Consider the following 22,274-nt stretch of genomic DNA (forward strand, 5'->3'; position numbering starts at 1 on the left):
TCTACAATCATTTTGTTGTTTTAAGACAGCCTTCACCAACCTGGGCCGCTCCAGATATTTTGGACTCCAGCTCCCATCAGCCTCCAGCAGCATGGCAAATAGTCAAGAATGCTAGGCACTGTAATCCAAACATCCAGAGGGCACCAGGCTGGGGAGGGTGAGGGCCGCTTGAGGAATACAAAGCAGACTTTCTTTTCTTAAAGTTGTTTTATGTTTAACTTAGTTTGCTCATAAAATTATCATTATATTTTAAAACTTTCAAAAGTAAAATAATTATTGTCTGAATAAATTAGAACTATATTAAATGACTGCTATAGCATCAGAAACAGGACTCTGTAAAACAAAACCCAAACTGTCAGAAATGCACATTTATTGTCACGAATCAACAGCGATAACTCTACTCACATGGAGAAACTGAGCATAAACGTCTATCAGTAAAATGTATTTCAGATCAATAATTTTAATGAGGAATGAAAGAAATAACTATGCTAATCCATACAGAGAGGATTAAAAAGACACTTTCCCCCATGGCTTCATATTTCCAGACATTTTAACATCTCTAGTTTTCCTATAAAAGAGTTTTTATTGCATAGTTTTTAGAAATCATTTTCGGGGGAGTAAAAGCGGGTAACAATATATAATACATTGGCTTAAATTCTAAAAATACATATATTTCACCATCCAAAGCAGTTCAATTATTTGGGGAAAAAACAAAAACAGTCCTTGGAAAAAACAGAAAAAGCAACTACCATTTCAAGGAGTTAGTGATGAACAACAATTCCTCCTCCATGCTTGAGACTTCCAGTTGGTCCTGTTGCTTTAAGTTAAGCAATGGTTCTTCTTCTCATTATTTCCCAGAATCAGTTATCTGTTTGAGACTGTACAACTTGAGAAGCTAATATTTACCTTTAGATAAGATTATAGTAAGATCTCAAGGTTAGCCACGTGTTAGGAGAGTGTCTGGCATAGTCATAGTTATCTAACCTGGTTCTGATCCCACTTGCTAGAGCTCCCAGAATAAGAATGGGATTAATATGAACACAATAGTATATATGAATCCTTGAGACACTCCCAGAGTATGCAGGTTAATCCGAAAAGATACTGTGTACCAGGCCATTTTTGTAGTTGCGTCCATTGCCATTTGAGTGGTTCCTGGCAACTATAGGGACATAAGCCTTATAATCTTGCCTTGTAGTGTTCTGCTTTAATTACCCTTTTAGCTCACTTCTCCTTAATAAAATCTTTAGCCTTCACTCTTTGGTTTCTTCGTTGTATTCTGAATCCTTAAAAGTATTGGGAACACAGGAGTATCACAGCAAGAGGCTTCCTGGCTGGGGTTTCCCAGCAAATGAGGTTCACTAAGTGGTTATGCCTCTGAATATGAGTTGTTGGGGAACATGAATAGGAGGTTTATATTGTGTTAATGTCTCACTTGTGAGTAGGGATGTATGAGAATTTCATTCCTGTTCACAAATCATGTGAACATTGGCCGTTCACAACCCTGGATGCGAAAGCGAGTAGGACTGCAAATCTCAGGAATTATTTCCAATTTCCTGAATTTGCATTCATGTTCAAAACTGTGCACTTACCAAAAATGTGCACTTATGCAGGGGTACATTTGCACGCCCCGCAAAAAACCTTGACATGTTCATGATTTAGCCTATTGGGGGGATGCACATTTTTGATCACGAAAAACACACTTTTCATAATGTGAGGTGATCTGAACTTTGAAGAGGAATTCGTAGAACCTCAACAAGCTCAAACATTATAAATTCGCCCATCCTTACTCGTCGGCTTCCGTTAGGCATCTGGTTGGAACAGAATTCTGAATTAGATAGGCCTTTGGTCTGATCCAGCACATCTCTTCTAATGTTCTTAACTAGGAGATTCCATGTTACTTCATTGATACTTAATTCATTTGTGAATCATATCCTCCATCTCACTGAAAACAAAAGGCTTTTGTTGCTAAATTCTATGAAATAAACGAGAGGTTAGTAGCCAGGAGTATCCAAGCTTTCTTTCTCTGTTGGATACCTTCTAACCATATTTAAAACTTTTATCAATACTCTAGAGATAAGAGACACTACTTGTGACAAGTGTCCTTAGACAAAATGAACTTCCTTGATTACTAGAGCAGTTGCTTTAAGGGGTCTGTTGTCAAGTAAAAAAGTAAGACGTAAAAAATTTAAGCATTATAATTTTATGCTAAATTCCAAGTCAAGGTTTCTTTTATTTGCTAGTTTTCAATGTGCTCATTCCCAAGATGAGCCAAAGCCACAGTTTTTGTAAAATATCACTTGGGGTTTTATAGGAAAAGCAAAGCAAAGCAAAACCACAAGGGTGTTTGACCACATCCCACATCCAAACAAACAGAACCCAGTACTGTCAGATTTAAAGCTATGCAGAGGAATTCTTCTAAGTGCACTTAAGTTAGGGCCAAAACAGATATTACACAAATCTGTACACAGGCAACTAGAACTTTTTCGGTTTTAATCTGGAGTGAGTGCAGGGAGCCTGGACTGGGTCTTAAACCCCTCCATCCTGCCCCCATGCTAGAGTTTTGCTTCAAACTGGGGGACCTGCACCTAGAGTAAAATTGGGGGGGGGGGGAAGACGTAGTTGCTACAGACTTAAAGTAATATCTGTTTGGAGCTCAGGGCCAGCACAAGGCCTCCTCCCACCTGAGGCAGAAGGACACGCTGTCACTGTTGCCGGGGGTCAAATGGGGAGTGCAAGCTGCTGTGTGCTACTATGGGGGGGAGCAAGCTTGGCAAACCAGGGGCCTGTCTTGACGAGGGGTTTGCCTCGGGGTGGATCCGCAGTGGCAGGAGGTCATTTATATGATGCAGCCACCATCGCGGAGCCATCTTGAGGCATTCATCCAAAGCTCTGGTTTAAAAAAGTCGGGGACTAACCGCAACTTTTTTCTCTTCGACTGAGGGGACAATGGCATCTGCTGTCTTGTCGCCTTGCTCTGGAGTTGCTTCGGAGGTGTTTCTGGGCAGATGGCGAACCCTGATTGGTCAACATCTGCCCAGACAGGGGGGAGGGGTGGGCTAGCGAGTTCAATGGCCGCTGGCTTGCCTTCGTGCTTCTCCGGCATGTGGAGAAGCCCCCCAAAGGTTGTTTTTTTAAAAAAAAAAATAGAGATGTGAGGAGGCACAGGCACCCTGGTGCATCAGCGGGGCGTCTCCTCCAAAGAAAAGGAAAACAAAAAACAAATGGGGATGCAAGGAGGCGCTCCTCCTCACATGCAAACCCCCCCCCCCGCTCGCTCTTCATGTGTGGATAACGTAAAGGAGTGCAAACGCAGGGGTTTGGGGGCTTCCGGTGCAAAAGCACCATTGTCAAGATGCAGCCCAGGAGTGCCAAGGTTTGCAGAGTCTATTTATTCTGTCCCAAATGTCCACTATGAGACAGTAAGTGGTACTAAATCCTTGAAGAAACAAGGCTCTTTCACGCATTGCTCCACATGTACACTATACCACCCCTGCAGGCCCTGCCCCCAGCATATCTCACTGGACAACCCTCAACATCCACACATCGAGCAGGATGTCTGAAAAGGGGCTTGTGAATGGTTGGACTTGGATAAGCGCTCCACACAATTCAGACCCCTGTCACATGAGGTTTCGATTGTGTGACACACCTATAATTGCACATGTATAGGTGCCCCCTTTAAGATGTTCCGCTCAATGTACAGACAATGGAGGTCAGTAGTAAATGTTTAGTTTAGAGAAAAAATGTGAGAAAGCATTTGGTGTGGAGGGTGCTGTTGTAGGGAACGAGGAAAGTAGGACTTTTGCCACAAAGGCCCCTGGGATATGTGCCAGCAGCAGCCTGGAGGTGAGGGACTGAGGGAGAAGCAAGCCACCAGAAGCTGATGTGCAGGCAATAGTCTACAGGGGAAAAGAGACAAGCCACCCACTCACCTTGGCTTATTCTCAGGGTGGTTTAGCGAATTGTGCTAACTCGCCCAGAGGGAAAATAATTGGTCCAATATCACTAGTCCTAGTACAACTCTCTAACCACTACACCACACTTCCTTTTTAAACAGTGTACATCAAATATGTGTACATTTAGCTTCATATTTGACCAAAAGTTACCTAATGAATTAGCTGGTACATTCCAAGTTTGAATCATTTTGCACTTTTAAGGGAGGGGGCAATCTCCAAAAACACAAGGTGTTTTACTTCAGTTATTTTTTTCCGGAAATCCAGACTTGCATTTCAATTGTAAAGGATTATTTGCTTCAGGTTGGGAAACCAGGAGGTAAAGAAAACTGGGTAAAGAGCCAGGATTTTTACCCAGAAACACTACAGGATTTCATCCTCCCTTCCATTAAAACCCACAAATTGGCTGGGATGATATTATTATTATTATTATTATTATTATTATTATTATTATTATTATTATTATTATTATTATTATTCCAATGCCAGACAGAGCACAATTGCAGTTGTGGGGGGGTGTGAAACTTGATTAATAATTAAATTAGTCCGATTTATTGGTCAATCAGGTAAGAAAAAAGAGGGGAATTCCAAACATTTTCCTGCAGAGTGGGCAGAGGAAAAACACGGCGAGAAAAAAAGGAAATGTTTATAACGAGAGTATTGCAAACTCTGTGGGGGAGAGATACAGCAGGCCTCGGCGTTCGGGCAACTCCGGTGGTTCGCTTGCAAACGCTTCCTCCCCGACCCTTTTATCTTAACTCCCTCCGCGCGTGAGTCTGATGCCGAAGAAGTGGCACGCGCGGTCCCCTTCCCCACCCTCAGACGTTGTGTCACCCGGCGTCTGGCTGCATTTTTGACACTCCGCTCTAGTCGTTTCTTTCCGGGCTTCGAGCAGCGCGATCCCCATTTTCCAGCGAAGGGCTCGTTTGCAGACGGAACGCCCGAACGCCCCACCGGGTTGCTTGGCTTCGGTTGTTATTGTTGGGATCTGGGGCTGCGGATTGAGAATCGGGGAAGCGGCCGCTCCCAGCCTCGAGCGCCGAGGCGCCCTGTTCTCTGCTCCTGGGCGCTGCCTGGCGTGCACTGCTAGACAGGGCGGCGGCGGCGGCGGCTCCCTTTGCCTTGCTTTCTAACCTTACCTTGGTCTTTCAGGCTGCTGATCAGCTCCAACTGCTTCTCCTCCTCGGAGCTGCTCATGTTGCCTTTTTTCGCCCAGGAGCCGCCTGGAGGACCGCCACCCGGAAACGCCACACTTGTCCTCGGCCCGATCGCGTCAAACAGGCGCCAGTTTTACCTGGCTGCCGCGGGGTGGGGGTGAGATTTGAGGCGTGCACTACGGGAGATCCCCGGAGCAGCCGCTACTGCACATGCCCGGGCTTCTTTGGGAGCATGTGCGAACGATAGATCTACTGCTGCCCAAGCCGTGCGGATCTTCTTAATAAACAGGTTTTATTAACGGATATTAGGGCTGAGAGCCGTTACAACGTGTGCCTTCCCCACCACCACCACCACCCACGTTAATCTCGTGTGTTACAATTGCCTTGGGAACCAGATTTACGTTACTATTCTGAAAATCTGTTTTTCTTTTAACATCCAGCCTGATGAAGGGTTAAATTAAACCAACCAAAACTACCTTCCATTCTGAACTACAACGCCTTGATTGGAATAACATTATACTCTCTATTGTTCTGTGTTCGGTACTCCGTAAAATACCCTAACTCCCATTAATTGAACAGTCCTGCTCCAAACAATTGACTGAGTAAAATAAGTGTACTGTTTTGTTTGGATATTAAGGCTGCAAACCTATACCTACTTACGTCGGGATAAGTCCCATTGAACTCAGCTTCTGAGCTGAGAAAGGCATGCGGGGCGTTGTTGTACCGAAGGAGCAACTCCCCACCGTCCGCAGTACAGCGCAGTCCTATGTGTGTTTATGTTATGTGAACAAAATCAACCAGTATCAATCAAAATGCTGTCTGCCTTATTCTGGAGCAGAATAAGTGGGAGCAATTGAAGCTCCTGGGGAATGGCCATAGCTCACTAGAACAGTATATGCTTTCCATGTAAAGGGTCCCAGGTTCAATTCCCAGCATCTCCACGTAGGGCTGGAAAAGATTCAAATCTGAAACTCTGCAGTGCTGCTGCCATTGAATGTAAACCGCTGGTATTCAAGTGGTCAGTCAGGATCCATGACTGGTTTGCAGGCTGACCTAAGGTGAGCTGAACTACAATACTGCCACCGTACAAATATGTGGGCAACGTGCGGCTGCAACTCCCAACAGCCCTTACCATTGTCTGTGGTGGCCAGGGCTGAAGAGGGGTGTAGTCGAACAAAATCTGGAGGACCACAAGTTGCCCACTCCTGCAATATATGGTTAAAAAAAAAAGTGTGTCCCTAAATACATGTTTGAGAACTGTACAATAGTGAACTAGATGGATCAAATGGTCTGTCTTGATTTAAGGCGCATGTCCCTAGGCCTTCAAGAGCAGCCCCACATACGTGCTTTACTAAGGGCAATTCTGCTGAGGGATGCAAGCATTGGCTTAGGAATGCTGGGAATTGTAGGGTTTTTTATATCTTAAATATGCATAGGATTGCACCCTTTAAAAAAAAAAAAAAACCCTGCAAAGTATGCATTAGTCCCTAGATTTTTACATTTAAAATCCATTTGAACATCTCCTACTACCTCCCTCTATTATTATTTCTTGAATTTCACATCTTTAGTGCATACTAGCAAAGTTGCAAGCTCCAGCCCTCGAGTAAAATTACAGTGTCCCGTTGCACTTTCATTGCCATCCAAATAGTACTAAATACTTTTACCAAAGTACAATTTCATCACGACAGCATTCAGCATTCAAATCAACAAGTAAGTGTAACAAATAAATGGGTAAAAATGGAAGGATAAATGTTACCAGCCTTGCCTTAACCAATCCCACGCACATACTTGGCTGAACCTTTTGCCACCGCCACCCTTCCCCCCGAACAAGAATGTTCCATGCAACTTCGGCACTCACCCTCCCACATACACACTTGCAGCACACAGCATCACCACCCAAGAAATGGATTCAACTATTGTGAGCTGCACAGAAGCTGCTTAAAAACTTGATGTGTGGACAGATAGCCATTTGTAGGCTCCAACTCTATGGTTAAGCCCATAATTATCAGTTGACTTCACTTATGTGATTAATCAGGAAAGGGGTCATAAATTTGTGGTGGATAGCTGCTGTGAAGAAAGCATATTCTATGTTGGGGATCATTAGGATAGGAATTGAAAATAAAACTGCCAATATCATACTGCCTGTATCCAAATCTATGGTGTGACCACATTTGGAATAGTCTACAGTTCAGGTTACCACTCCAAAAAGGATATTGTAGAGCTAGAAAAGAGCAATGAAAATGATCAAGACTCTTTTGTTTAGAAAAAAAGATGAGTAAGGGGGAACATGATAGAGGGATATGAAATTAAACACAGTGTGGAGGAATTGGATAGGGAGAAAAACATCTCCCTCTCTCATAATACTAAAACCCAGGGTCATTCCATGAAGCAAAATGGTGGAAGATTCAGAACAAATAAAAAGAAATACATTTTCACACAGTGCACAGTTAAACTATGGAATTTGGTACCACAAGATGTAGTGATGGCTACCAACTTGGAATGGTTTAAGAGGGGATTAGACAAATTCATGATACTATGTATTACCTATATATGGCTATACATTACCTCTTGTAGTAAATGGCTATATATTACTTCCAGTAGCAGAGGCAGTTTACCACTGAATACCATTTCCTAGGGATCACAAGGAGGAGGGTGCTACTGCGCTCATGTCTTGTTTGTGTGCTTCCGATACACATCTGGTTGGCCACTGTGAAAACAGGGTGCTGGACTAAAGAGGCCTTTGGTCTGATCCAGCATGGCTGTTCTTATGTTTCTATGTACAGAAGAGTGGAGAGGTGGTGGCGCTGTGCTTGGAAGCCCTGCTGTCTTTTGTGTCTGGTCACTCTAGTATAGCTCTTGCAGCTTTAACTGTTGTGATAAAGAGGGAATTTTACCAGGTGCTGCATGCGTACAAATGACACCTGCTGGAATTCCCTTTTTGATCCAAGTGTTAAAGATACGGGAGCCCTGTTCTCCTTTCCATATGGCTAGCCTAACCTCTGCCACAGCCCCTCTTGCTGCACCAGAGAGAAGCAGCCACCATGTTTCCAGTTAAATACTAGAACTTACCAAGCATGTGAGAACTACACTATAGTTTGGCATTTGTCAGGTAGAGGTCTGATCCTAAGCATTTTCACTCAGTAGGGAATACCAAGGAGCTCAGCGGGACTTATTCTTAAGTACCCTAAATGAAATAAAGGGCACAAGCTTGCTTCAGTGGGTTGGTAGAAGAAAGAACCACTTTAAAGGTGGGATGATGCTTTCTGACAAGCTCTGAGATGTACTGCAGCAAGACACAGCATTTTAAAAAGAACGGGTGGAACTATGAAATGACAGGGAGTAGGGGGCACAGGCATTAAAGATCACAGAGTGGCTGACTCAGGCAAAGGCCAAATCATGGCTCATCATAGCCTACTGAGTTCGTGACACGACATCTTACAAGTCAAAGATGAAATGGCAGACTACTAATTATTCAAGGTATGAAAGCAACCCACAGAGCTAGCATTACAATATTTCAGTTGGGGGGGGGAATTAAACTACTAGGCAAGAGCATCAAATTGTTACATGTTCTGACAACAAGGCACCTGAGAACTTTTTCTCAAGTCTGTCCATTAAATATTGTTTTAGAAGGATTTAACCAAGTTAAATTTCTAGGTTCATGGGGTGGGGAAAATCTAATTATTAATCATTCATATAACAGACTTTTAAAATTTGCAAAATGATTTAGAAACTCTCTTATGTTCATCACAAACCTCTGACTACCAAACCTCTGAAACCACTTTACAGAGAGAGAGTTCAGTGAGTGCATTATAAGGCCCTTTCTACACCTCCCGGCATTCCAGCAGGGAAGTAGGGCTGATATCCTGATCGTGAGAGCCTCTCCCAGAGTGCAGATGAGGCACAGGACGTCCCGGGAGGAAGCAGGGACGTTGCCGGTGCCTTTTTCTTTTTTAAAGCAGTGGGGGCCTGCTCCACCAAAACTGTTATTTTTAAAAGACACACACACCTGAAATCGCCCCCTCCAACTCTCTCCCTACCATCCCAGGGTTGGCGAAATTGCTGCCACCCCCTCCCCTGATGGGCGCGGAGCTGCACTGTGTTGCTCCGTGCCCATTTCTGGTGCTGTGCTTACTCATGAGTAAGCACGGCACCAGGCAGGACAGGCACCCACACCTCCTACGGGCTTGAGACGATCCCTAGACCGCAGGAAGAATTGGGTTTTCCCAGCATTTCTTTATCCTCGGAAAACTCGTGCCCGTCTCCACCTGCCTCGTCATTTGGACACACAGGGACTCAGCCGTGACCAGCACGAACTACCCGGCTGGTGTAGAAACGGCCTAAGAGTCAAATTTAGCCCTTTACCTAATGAATCACGCTAGTTCATACATGTCAAGGCTGCAATCCAATGTCCAATTACTTGGGAGTAAGCCCCTTTTAACATAGTGGTAAAAATGTATAGTGGTAAAAATGCACTGTACAGCTACAATTCTATACCTGCTTATTTAGAAGGAAAACCAGTTGAACACCAGTGGGACATCCTTCTGAGTCTACATGCATAGGACTTTGTTGTGTATTACATATACAGAAGAGATAAAAGCTGTGAAGGGGGCCTAAAGAACCTTTTCCAGGTATGTAATCCTATGCTAAATTCCAAAAATCCATATTAGTATAATATCTTTATTAGACCAACCAAAAGACCACAGAAAATATTCAAACTTGAAATCTCCAGATCTTTTAATAAGGCAGGATATTACCAAAAAAATCCTGTTTGGATGGCATTTCTTCTGATGTTTTGGCTGGCCTAATAAAGGTATTACACTAATATGGATTTTGGACTTTTTCTTTCAATCAACATGGCTACATTTGCTTTTTATTGACAATGCTAGTTAAGGTAGCACGTTATTTTTAAAAAATCAGCATCCATGAACAGATAGCAGTAAAAGGCAAGCTGCATATACATTCAGGAGTTTAAAAGTCATTTGCCACACAATTTACTGATTTATGTGATATATTGATCTTCAGCCCTGGAGACAAACTGGATTGATAATGTTTAAGCAACACTGACTATTGAGGAATCAATGTGTAGCAGCATGGTGTCTATCACTCTTCATTCAGAGGCATTATAGGTCAGTGATTCTATCTACAAGTACATAGTTACCCAAGAAACATTTGTTCAGAGATCAGTAACTTTTTAATCACCATGTATGAGCTGCATTTTAATATATTCTGTTTGATGTTGTGGTAGGGAAGGAGGGATTCAGAAATAAGAATGGGGTGGCAAAAGAGAGACTACCTGTTTGTCTAACTTTGCCAAAATTAGTTACTGTATTTCTTCGATTCTAAGACACCCTTTTTTCCCCATATAAACATCTCTAAAAATGGGGTGTGTCTTAGAATCGCGGGTGCGATTATTATTCTTAGAATCAAAGCTTTTTTTCTGTTGGTGGTACTGAAATTAGTGTGCATCTTACAATCGATGGTGTCTTACAATCAAAGAAATACGGTACTTTCTGAAATGAATCATGTTTCAACAACCACATGTCTACTCCTACACAGCATAAGCACAGATTTTTGTTTTTCTACCATATTTTTTCATCTCTCCATGGCCCTTAACTATTAGATCTTTGTTTTTCTGTCCGTCCATCCCCACACACACCTGTGTGGAATCAATAAGTTACCAGAGTGCTCACGGTTTCTTTAGCCAAGTTATTAAAAAGGCAGACTACAAATGATTAAGGTTCAGGCTGTCTTTTCCTTCCACATTTCTGATGGTCAGCTCTACCCATCTCAACTCAGACCTCCTTCAGACGGGGGGAAATTGTGTTTCCCTACTGATTAGTACCATTGCTCTGCTCCCCACTTTATTTCCGCATTGGGGACAAGCTCAAATTACATGGGGCAGTGTGCAGAGACCACATGGCCCTAAGAAAACAATGGAAACAGCACCCTTTATAGAGGAACTTTCCTGCACATGGGAGGAAATCCCAACAAATCCCAACTTATTTTTTAAAAGTCAGGTTTTCTGGGGCTTATTTTAAAATGGGAAAACTGACAAATGGAGCAGGAGACGCACAGCAGGATCGCTGCATCGACAAAATGTCCTGCGAAGAAGCGGGAGTGGCCAGTCACAAGCATGCAATAAAACATTCATCTGATGATCCCCACAGTGTCCCCAGATTTCCCAGGGTCCTGAGCAAAGTGCCCTTTAGTGGATCCACTCCTCCACTGATGGCCCCCTGATGACAGTGATGGACATCAGTGAGCAGCAGCTGTACTGCCTGAACAATACTGGGCAGCTGGATCTACCAACCATTTTAATTTTACACAAGTCAGGATCCCATCTGGCCCAGAGAAGGAATCTCTTTGGAGGAAGATGCTCAGGATCCTGTTGAGAACACCACTCCAAACTGAGAGCTGGAAGAAATTGCAGCCATCCAAATTAAGAGACACATCTCAGAGATGCCTTGCCTGGGCCTACCAATAACCCCTTTGACGCCATCCCAAGTCCTGCCTTGATTCTCCCCCTTTACTCCCAGCTTTCAAGAGCAAATGTGGCAGCAGACTCAGTGGGAAGGCCAGACCTTCCATAGGAGTATCAACTTGACTGCAAGGAAACTCAATCTCCAGGGGCCTACTTGGTAGAAGGGAGACGATCCAGCTGCAAGCACTGAGCCAACTGAGAACTAGGAAGAGGAGGGACTGGCAGTGAATATATAAAGCTCTCAGTCTCCTCTGGACCTCTGCTGGGTTAAGGACATATGAACATAAGAAGTGCCGTGCTGAATCAGACCAAGGGTCCAACTAGTCCAGCACTCTGTTCACACAGTGGCCAACCTGCTGTGGGCCAGGGATCAACAGAGCAGGACATGGTTCAACAGCACCCTGCAGCTTTCCTTTGAGCTCATTAGTGTCCAGTTCAGCTCCTGCTCTAGATTTGCCACCCAGTGCAGGCCATGGAAACCACAATGGCTCTATACCAGGGGCATTATGGGAAATGTAGTAGTGGCATAGCCCAGCTGCCTAGTGCTGCTCACAGCACTGGGAGGTGGGATGCAAAGGGAGGTGTAAGGCAGACTGTGATATAATTCCACAGAGCACTGGGGCCCCAGCAGCTGTCCAAGAATGCCAGTACTGATGTTTACCCTGACTGTCTCAAACACAAGCATTTCCAAAGGCAGAGAAATTACAGCTAGGAAAATATTCATCCAGGTTTTACCTTCTTCAACAGCAATCTTCTTACTAGAAATGACATGAAATTACTTAATTCCAGTAAGCATGTTCAAGATTATAGCCTTGCCAAATCCTGTGCTTGTTTACTCAGATGTAAGTCCCACTAGGTTTATAGTACTTACTCCCAGGTAAGTGTGCATGGATTTGTTGTATTAGATAGGGTGACCATATGAAAAAAAGTAGAGGGCTCCTGTATCTTTAACAGTTGTATTGAAAAGGAAATTTCATCAGGTGTCATTTGTATATATGGGGAACCTGGTGAAAGATACATTGATTACTAGAGATGTCTGCAAATGAGATATTTGTACAAATCTCCCTCAACATAGAGGCCAAGGTTTATGTATCCAAAACACTTAATCTTCCACATCAGCTACAAAACTACAATTTGATACAAAGTTCAAGACTGTCAGTTTACTAGAAAAATCTGGAAATGGGAAATTTTACATTAAACAGTTAAAACCTACATCACAGTGTGTGTGTGTGTGTGTGTGTGTGTGTGTGTGTGTGTGTGTAATTTACACCATTGACTGAAATTCCTGTAAAACCCTGGAATCAGAACCCAAGGCTGTGTTTAGTTCTGGCAGGAATCTCCAACCAAGAATGTGGAGTTCAATGTGGAGCTCCAGATTACTGTTTCCCCCCACCCACACCACACCTGCATAACTGAGATATGGCTAAACGTCAATATTTATGCAAACTAACAAACAGCAATAACATTCACAAAATTAGTTATATAGACAAGACTATGAAGATATCCCCAAATTTAAAACCTCCCACTTCCTCCCAAGGTCTATGCCCATTAAGGCCTATGTTCTTTGGCCTTACTCATGGTTAATCCAAGGATGCAGTCAGTGACTGAGAGTTCATTGCTTGTTCTGCCAAGATGAAGGAAACTGAGAATATTGCAATATTCCAAGTGGGATCAGCAAGCTCTGGTAATTCCTCCAAAACCCGAGACAGTTGCAATGCCTAATCCACCCAATAGGAATGACAAGACATGAGCCCAGTAGCTAAGATCTCTTTCCTTCCTGCGTGAGTAGTGTTTTGGTTTTCAAAGCATGTGGTTCCCATAGGAGACCAAACACTGGAGATAAACTCCATTTATTTATGGTAATTTGAGACCAGTGGAAACCAGCCCCTTTACTGAGATGGAGTATAGTTTAAAATGAAGGTGAAAACAAGCTGTATTTCTGATGTAATTGGTCACTGTAGCCAATCAGAAATTACTTATAATATGGCTCCACCTTCCTAATGGATTTAAACTTCCATGATGAAAGAGATAGCCAGTTCAGACCAATAGACTTATTTTGAAAAAGGGATTAAATTGGGAAAGTGGATTGGATCTAAACCAAGAATATTTGTTCCCAACTGGGATCCAGATAGTCTTGATCAGGGTGGGCAACCTGTGGTCCTTCAATGGTCAGGGATGACGGGAGTTGTTGTTCAACAACATCTGGAAGGCCAAACCCTTATTACAGATGGTGCTTTTGGCCTATATCATAATATTGGGCTTCTATAAAGTTTTACATTTGTGCTTATTTTCTCTTTAGTAACTGAGCAATCCTTTTTATTTTCTAAGGCCTTTGAAAATGTGATTTTTGAATTCTAATCCTGATGAGAAATGTTATGCTGCACTTCATTGGTTTTGGCTATAGTATGTGAGCTACCTGATTTCAACAAGAGTAAAGCATTACTAACTTAGTCTGGATTTAACCCAGTTGTTATATGATAGCCTATATAAATAGCATAAATACAGAAATAAATATAGTTATTACAACAAACAACCAATCTCAAATCTAACAATGGATATATATGTATTGCTGCTTATGGCTATTGTATTTAGGGCAGTTGTATGTAGCTCTTTTTAGCTTTTTAAAGGAATAATATTCATTATCAATACTGATATTCAGCACCAATGCTATTGATGTTTTCTTATTTATAGTCTTTGAGAGCTCAGTGGAGTTGTGCTCATAGAATAGAATGGAATATCCAATTAAATGAATACATTAGAATGCAGTCCATGGAGCAGCCAACATATAGTACTTGAGACATTGCACACCAAATTGAATGAGTATGGAACATTTATAATTTGCATAGCAGGTAGATTCTGTATGCATCTGCGTGGGTGTGGTGACAATCCGTAACATGAAATACCATAAAGAATAAAATGGCAATAACTATTCGGGTATATAATTAACATCATGAATATGTTTTGAACAGATGCAAATTTCCCATCAAATCAATCAAGACCAAATAATAGCTCCAGCATAATATAGGTGTGTAAATATGGGCTTTATGTCTTTCTACGCTGAAAACAAACTAATCAAAACACATTCATAATCAAAGGACATCTATGATTAAAGTAGCAGAATCTAATAATACCGAATCTTTAAAAAAAACTTTGCCATTTGATTAGAGACATTAACATGATTTTTCACAAGTCGGCCACTCCCACTGTGGTGGATCTTGCCAGTCTACACAAAGAAATTACAACCTTGATCAGAGAATAAAACAAGAGGGAAAGCCCAGAATGCACACAGAATGTCATGTTTTTAAACATACAGTTGCAGCACAATTAACATTATTGTCTGTGTTATGCTCAAGTATGCTGCTGTTTTCTAGAATGGCTACGTCCCTTAAAGGACTAAATCAGCTTAAATGTGTGATTCGCATAATACAAGCTTGAATCTGGCCATTTATTTATTTGTATCCTACACTAGCTCTTAAATGAGGTTGAGACATGAGCATTTGATTTGACCATGAGACAACTCTTATCCTACCAAATCAAAGTTGTCAGGATATTGTTTAAGTGCAAAAACCAAAGTCATTTCCACACATTACTCATATGAAGTTGCAAGGTGGACACAGCAGGGCCACATTTTCAGCCCCAAGGCTGTGTTACTCCTCCCAATCCCCTCATATAATGAGGGTGAACTTTTGCAGGGGGAGCCTTTTGTATCTATGCAGGCTCTCCACACAATTTAAAACCCTGGAAGATCAGGGTTCTTAATTGTGCGGGGAGCCTGCACTGGCAGAAAAAGCCTCCTGCTGTAGAAGTTATTCCTCAACATAAGAGGGGCCGGGGTCATATGACCTCAGGGCTGGGGCTAAATGTATGGCCCTACAATCCATAAAAACATAAGAAGAGCCATGCTGGATCAGACCTAGAGTCCATAATGTCCAGCATTCTGTTCACACAGTGGCCAACCAGCTCCCCACTGGAAACCCACAAGCAGGACATGAATTCAACAACACCCTCCCACCAGCATACTGCCTCGGGAGGTAGCACACAGCCATCAGGACTAATACCCACCCTGAGCTCCATCCGAAGAGCGTTTTATTGCACGTTCGTTATGGGCACTCACAGATTTTTCGCAGGTCCCTCACATGACATTGTCTGCCTCCCGCGCACCTTCTGCCCCTTCTAGCTTTGCTTGCGCCACAAGAAACCCCACAGAAAGTCCGAAATCTTTTTAAAACTGGAAGTTGCTGCTCTCTCCTGCTGTGTGCAAGAGAAGCAGCATGATTAGAACGCAAGGCTGAATGGGCCTCATGCGTATTATTACTTGGCCTTGTGGTCAGCTCTATACCAATCTGATAAAAAAAAAGTGTTATTTAAAACCAAAAACAACCCAAAGAACAAAATAGGTTTAAGGAAACTGATTAGAAACAATGGGCCAAATTCAAATGGAGCTATACCTGTTGAAATATAATCATGTGTCCATAGAAAATATATTTAATCATAAAACAAATATATACACTTAAAATATGAACAGAATGGTCTACAAACATACAACAATTAGATTGTAAGCCTATGCGGCAGGGTCTTGCTATTTACTGTTTTACTCTGTACAGCACCATGTACATTGATGGTGCTATATAAATAAATAAATAATAATAATAATAATAATAATAATAATAACAACAAACAATAATCACAAAAGTGTTTCGACCCACACGATCTTCATCAGTGGGGAAAAAATTTAAACAGAATTTTAAAAACTTTTTTTTGCCCCCAATATACAGGAATTTCCAATAGGACCAAAAATTAGCTCCTATAAATCTTCAAAGATATATCAGAAAGGATGAGGGACTTGGCGTTCCCTCCTGTCTCCAAGAAACATGACTCCCAAATTGTATCTGAAGCGTAAATAAGGTCTTTAGTTCGTGCAGGCTTGCAAAAAGCACTGCCTTCAAAAGTATATGCACACAACAGGAGATAGCGGCGATTTCTGACTTAATTTTAAATCGGACTTACTGAGATTTTTTTTTTGTGATGCAAAGAAGGCAAGAAGGGGCAGGAGGCGCTCAGGAGGCAGATGCCGCCGTGAGAGGGACCTGTGAAAATGAGTGCAAAAAAAAAATGCTCATCTGTTGGAGCTTTATGTAAAGGAAGCCCATCTCTCACATACAGGGCCGGTGCTACATTAGGCCAACTAGGCAGCCGCCTAGGGCACAGACCTCAGAGGGGTGCAGTACTGACCTTTGAGGGTCACAGTTTTATACAAATTAGCTGTTTTAAGAAAAAAACATAATAAAAAGAAAATATAAGTTCAGAAACTCTTCTTCAACAGCTGAATCGAAGTTGGCAATTTGGGGGGGGGGGGCTGTGGTGGTGGTGCAAGTAGCTCACCTTGCCTAGGGTGCAAAATAGTCTGGCACCGGCCCTGCTCACATACCACACCAGATTTGAAAGGATAAAAAGGCTCAAACTGATGGAAATGTATTCTTTAAGGAAGGGTTGTTCTCAGCTATCTGGTTTTGAACTTGTTCTTCTAATCAAGACAACTATTGATCTACTAACTGTTGATTTAGGAAGTAGCAAAGCATATGAATGCATCTGTGTCTGTTAGGCATTTTTATAATACTAAGTGATAGAAATGCCAAGGTAATAACAGAACAGCACAAGAAGCTTTTTATTGTAATAACCTTGGCAAAGCTGATCTTATTTCTGAATGAGAACATTTAAAACACTACATTTTTATACAGAAGATCCAGTGTCCATGTTCAGCCTTTATTCCAAGACGAAGGCTAACAAGTTGTACACATTTCCTGCAATGGCTTTATGGATTTTCTTTCCTATAATGGGACAAAAATATGCCAGAAAATAGTCCTTTCAAAGCCAAACATGAGTCACCTGGCCCTATGCTGAAAAAAACACTGAATTCTTTATCCAAAAAAAACAAGAACTAAATTAAATATTGTCCCACTTCAAACATAACATCAAATCATGGTTTGTTGATACAAGAGAGCATCACAGACAGCCTCAAGTCCATGTGTTCCCCCTCGTCTTCCTCCCTCTTTCACACATGGGGTGGGGAATCTGAAACTTCTGCTTTGTAACAAACAAGTTCCTGGTTTGATAACTTAGTTTTTATTTATTTATTTATTACATTTATATACTGCCCCATAGCCAAAGCTCTCTGGGCAGTTTACAAAAGTTAAAAACTTTTGCGTAAGTAAGGAAATTATGGTTTGCGTAAACCATGGTTTCCTTATTTGGGTAAAATGAAAAGCTGAAGCTTGCTTCAAAGCATCAAAGGTAGCTTCTAATCTCTTTCCTCACATATGAAGAGTGGGGGAAGAGGTTTAAAGAACATGTGAGCCTGAGATCCACCATTGTTCATAGCGCTGGGCCTTTGGTAGCACTCTGAAGTGAGCTGGGAACCAGGAACTATGGGTCAAGCCAATAAGATGGCCAGTTATTAGGGAGGCCACTTATGCATTGCCCCCCAAAAGGGGAAATGTGTCATAAAAAAAGGACACCAATTTGCATTACATTCACATATGCAAATGTATATATGTAGGTGTAAATTTAGAAATAATAACTATTATTTACATATAAGGCATCTCGCTATAGTGGAAGGACTGACTTGGTGACTTGTGTGCTTGCTCAGTCTGCTGTCCAGGTGCTAACTGTGGATGGCCAACTTCAAAGCCCCTATTAGCTTTCGTGTCTTGGGGTTCTTTATCTGTAGACTTGCACTGGACTGCCCATCAAATACCTTAAAACACAGAATGCCTTCAAAACAGAGGACTGTCCTCTGTAAAGTAGGACACCTTGGAACCTACCACTTATACATTGCCAAAAAAAGAGGACGCCAGTATTCATAAACAAAAGCATAGCTGATGGGCTCACCCCATTCTTGCCCATTCCCTGCCATTATAATTGTGGCGATTAGGATTTGCTCTGCGATAAAATGGTAATTGTCCCTGTAAAATATGTTGAAAGTTACATTTAAATCTACTGTTATGGTATACTAGGAGTTAATACCCAGAGGACCTTCTGTTCTGCCACTCCCAGACTGTGGAATGGCCTGCCGGGAGAGATTTGCCAACTTAAAAATCTTTCTGAATTTAAAAAAGCTATGAAGACTGATCTCTTCCAGCAGGCCTACCCAGTTGAATTTTAAAATATCTGGCTGTTATTTTAATAATGTATTAGTTTTATATGTTTTTAGTCAGTTTTATATATTTTATAGTATTTTTTATATTTGATGTAGTTCCCTGCCTTGATCCAGAGGAAGAGGTGGGTAAGAAATAAGCATCATCATCATCATAATCATCATTATTATTATTACTAGCTGTACCCTGCCACGCGTTGCTGTGGCTCAGTCTAGTTAAATTGAAAAGAAAGAAAAGACAAAGCGGATGTTTCTAATATGTTTAATTTCACAATGCTTGTGGATATACAATATTTTTAGTTGTTCCATTGTCTGTGTAGATATAGAGATTGTCTGGTTTGCCGACTCTAGAACACGCAACATATAATTGTCCATGTGAGAAGCAATCTGTGTCTAGATCTAAACCGCACAATTCTAAAGATTGGCCCTGAGCTTTGTTGATGGTGATTGCAAACGCCAATCGAATTGGGAATTGCAATCTCTTAAATTGAAATGGCATATCTGTTGGAATCATAGGAATGCGAGGAATGAGGACATCTTCACCTTTGAAAGGTCCTGTCAAGATTGTTGCTTCTATGACCTATAAGAGCAAATAGGAGAGTACATGCAAATAGGAGAGGAGGCAGAGGCAGTGGATTGGCCTACTGGTTGGTGATGTCACAATGATCAGCAGGACTGGTTTTGAGGAGGCCTATTTCTTCGATTTTAAGACAAACCTTTGACCCCATAGAGAACATAGTTACATAACAACACTCGCGTATTTGAACGCAACGCTCTGTCAAAATTTCAAAGCAATCGGTGAAGAACTTTCGGAGATATAACGACAGTAACAAACGGTCTTTTTCATTTTTATTTATATAGATTTTTATTATTATTATTGGAGGCTGGGTTCTTCCCTAAATGGGTGCTCAAAAATTGCATAATTGTCTGTAATAAGGAATTTGTGTGTTATTTACAACACTGTCTGGAATACAATCCAGGGCTAATATCAATATATTTGACTATTCTTCAATTTGTCTGGAGGCTTTGTGCCTCTTGGCCTACCTAGTCTGTAATGCCTTGCACTCTGTTGGACCTAGTAGCTGAGGTTTTGCCTCAGACTCAGCCAGTGCAGGAGCCCCTCTGGCCTTGTACTGCAGTTGCTATAAAATGAGAGAAGGTTGAAAGGTTGGGAGGATGAGGAACCTGCAGTCCCTGTACAAAGAACTGCAAAGAGAGTTGGGGGCCAGCCCTGGGATATTTTTTCCAAGGTGCCTGCTGAAAAAGAGAGAACCAACTATGCAACCACACACAGCTAGAGTCAGCTATACTGGCCAAGATGGCTTGTGGCCATGATTAATAATCTACCCAGAACCCATGGGCTCTTGTAGGGCATGCACAGTGGGGAGAAATAAGTCACCATGACTTATTTCCCCAACCACGATTGTATGAACCAAAGCTAATTTTTGGAGTTTCATGCTAACTAAGACAAGCACAAGTCAAGGTTTTTATCTGGCTCTGAACAGGGATGCTTTTAGACAGGGGCAGAGGGAAAGGGGAGTGGTTATCCTGCTTTCTTTTAACCAGCAGCCAGCCTGAAAGTCTGCAGGCCTTGTTCACCGCACTGTAAAATGGACCAGCTCCTGTTTTTTCAGTGCCTTTTGGCAAGGCACCCTCAAACAAGCAGGTTGCAATGATGAAGAGGAGAAACTTGGGGGGACCCCTGTTGGGGTGTGGGCCCTCGGGAGGAGGCAAACTATGCCTATCCATGATGCCAGCCCTGACACCAGCAACTGAGTTGTATTTAACAGGCCTTCTTAGTGAAAGCTGGGGAAGGTGGGAGCAGAAATTTCAGCTGTACTGAACAGTCGCCCAAACTATTGCTCTTTTGCTTTCATTGCATTTGGGATAGAGCATGCAAAAACCCTGCAGAAGCTTAAAAGCATTCAAGGATAGGGTGGCCACTTGCACATCATAAAAAAAGAGTACATGCATCACTAAAAAGAGACAGCAAAGGGGACATAGATTTACATATTTTCTATAGGTGCTATTGCACATTTTGAAATAATTACTATACTTTAAATCAAACTACATTCTGCTATCCAGGTGCCAATTGTTGATGAGCAATGTAAACAAGACGGGCCCTGCGTCTTGTTGAATTTAGTTAGACTTACTTCTGAGTAAACATGGAGGGGATCAGGATGCATATTTTACATTGCGGTCCAAAGCTGAAGTTATATTAAACTAGTGAGTAAATCCAACTTTGTAGAGCCAGAGGCAGAACTGCACATTGGTCAAGGTCTGTTGGTAATGGTATTCTTCACTGTGTTGCCATAAACCACCCCTTATGCATATAGCCACTGCAACCAATACTTTATCTCAATAATGTATTATGTTGCTGGTTAACATTTGCTGCTCTGCTGCAATGTAGGAATACTAGGTCATCCCACTATATCAAATACTTTTACAATTCTAGACAAAGCCATTGTGCTGATTTGAAAGTAAATATTCTGTGATGGTAGCTTTCGTTTCATTGATAATTGAACTCTGCACGCTGCCTTGCTGTACTTACTCCATTCCCTTTGTTTTAGAGAGACTCGAAAGTTAATTTGTGTAGCTGCTTTTAATATACAGTTTGGGTCAGCTACTGATCATCCGGAACAAAAGACTCGCTGCTCCGTTTCATCCATTATAGGAGGTCTCAACACCATCACACTTTTGAATTGCATCTTTTACAACGACATTGGAAATAAATTAGTTATATTGTGGCTTCACTTTTAAAATGGCTAAACATAAGGTCATGATTACTCAACATCAAAAACAACAAAATACAGGAAAGATCTTTGTTCTCTGTTTCTATAGTGCAACTTATTTCATTGCTGTTAACATTGTTTTATTGGGTTTTAGTGATTTTGTACACCGCTATGTGATTATTTTATAAACATTCTTCACTTTAAAAAAACACCACTGCTTTAAAATTACGCAAATGGGACAATTATTATTAATTGTTCTTTTGCAAGTGTGCGAGAGCACATATTTGGCTGTCTGGTATGAGTCTTTTGGCAATTTCCTATATGTTTCAGCTGTCAAAGGGATCCCCAAAGTAGAGTAGCTAACATTACATATACGGAAATTGACAAGACAAGGCTGCTAATTTGAGCACAGTTGCAAACGAAGATTAAGAGGTTATGGATCCTAATATTTAGCATTATTGTATCACAAAATAGTTCTTTCCTCCCCCCCCCCGAAATAATCAGGGGTCTTAATTTGAATAAATTATTACAAAATATGTATGTAACATGTATTGTTTAAAATACTTCATTATATTTCATAGAAGTGTTATTCATTATCATCTGTGTGTGCTACAGAGTAATTACTGCTATATCTGCTCTAAACTAGATTTAAGTTCAAAAATGTGTCCTTCAAACTGGAATAAGGGAGCTTGCTGCTGGTGGGTTGATTCTTGGAAATCGAAGTTCTTTATCTTTTGAGGAGATGGACCTTTGCAAGGGTGCTTCTGCAATTACCTATACTCCTGACTGCATTAGGAGATG

General features: G+C 41.7%; 1 protein-coding gene across 2 annotated transcripts in view; it reads right to left on the reverse strand.

Annotated features, from left to right (window-relative positions):
• The window catches only part of SHTN1 (shootin 1), a 118,447-nt gene extending 113,209 nt beyond the window's left edge, over positions 1 to 5,238 (reverse strand). For both annotated transcript variants that reach the window (XM_063132709.1, XM_063132708.1), the window contains exon 1: positions 5,090 to 5,238. In XM_063132709.1, coding sequence (XP_062988779.1) covers positions 5,090 to 5,147 — 58 coding nt within the window. In that variant the 5' untranslated portion in view covers positions 5,148 to 5,238. The remainder of the gene's footprint in view (positions 1 to 5,089) is intronic.
• Between the last annotated feature and the right edge of the window lie 17,036 nt (positions 5,239 to 22,274).

Source organism: Elgaria multicarinata, chromosome 8 (genome assembly GCF_023053635.1).
Source record: "Elgaria multicarinata webbii isolate HBS135686 ecotype San Diego chromosome 8, rElgMul1.1.pri, whole genome shotgun sequence".
NCBI classification, from domain to species: Eukaryota; Metazoa; Chordata; class Lepidosauria; order Squamata; family Anguidae; genus Elgaria; species Elgaria multicarinata.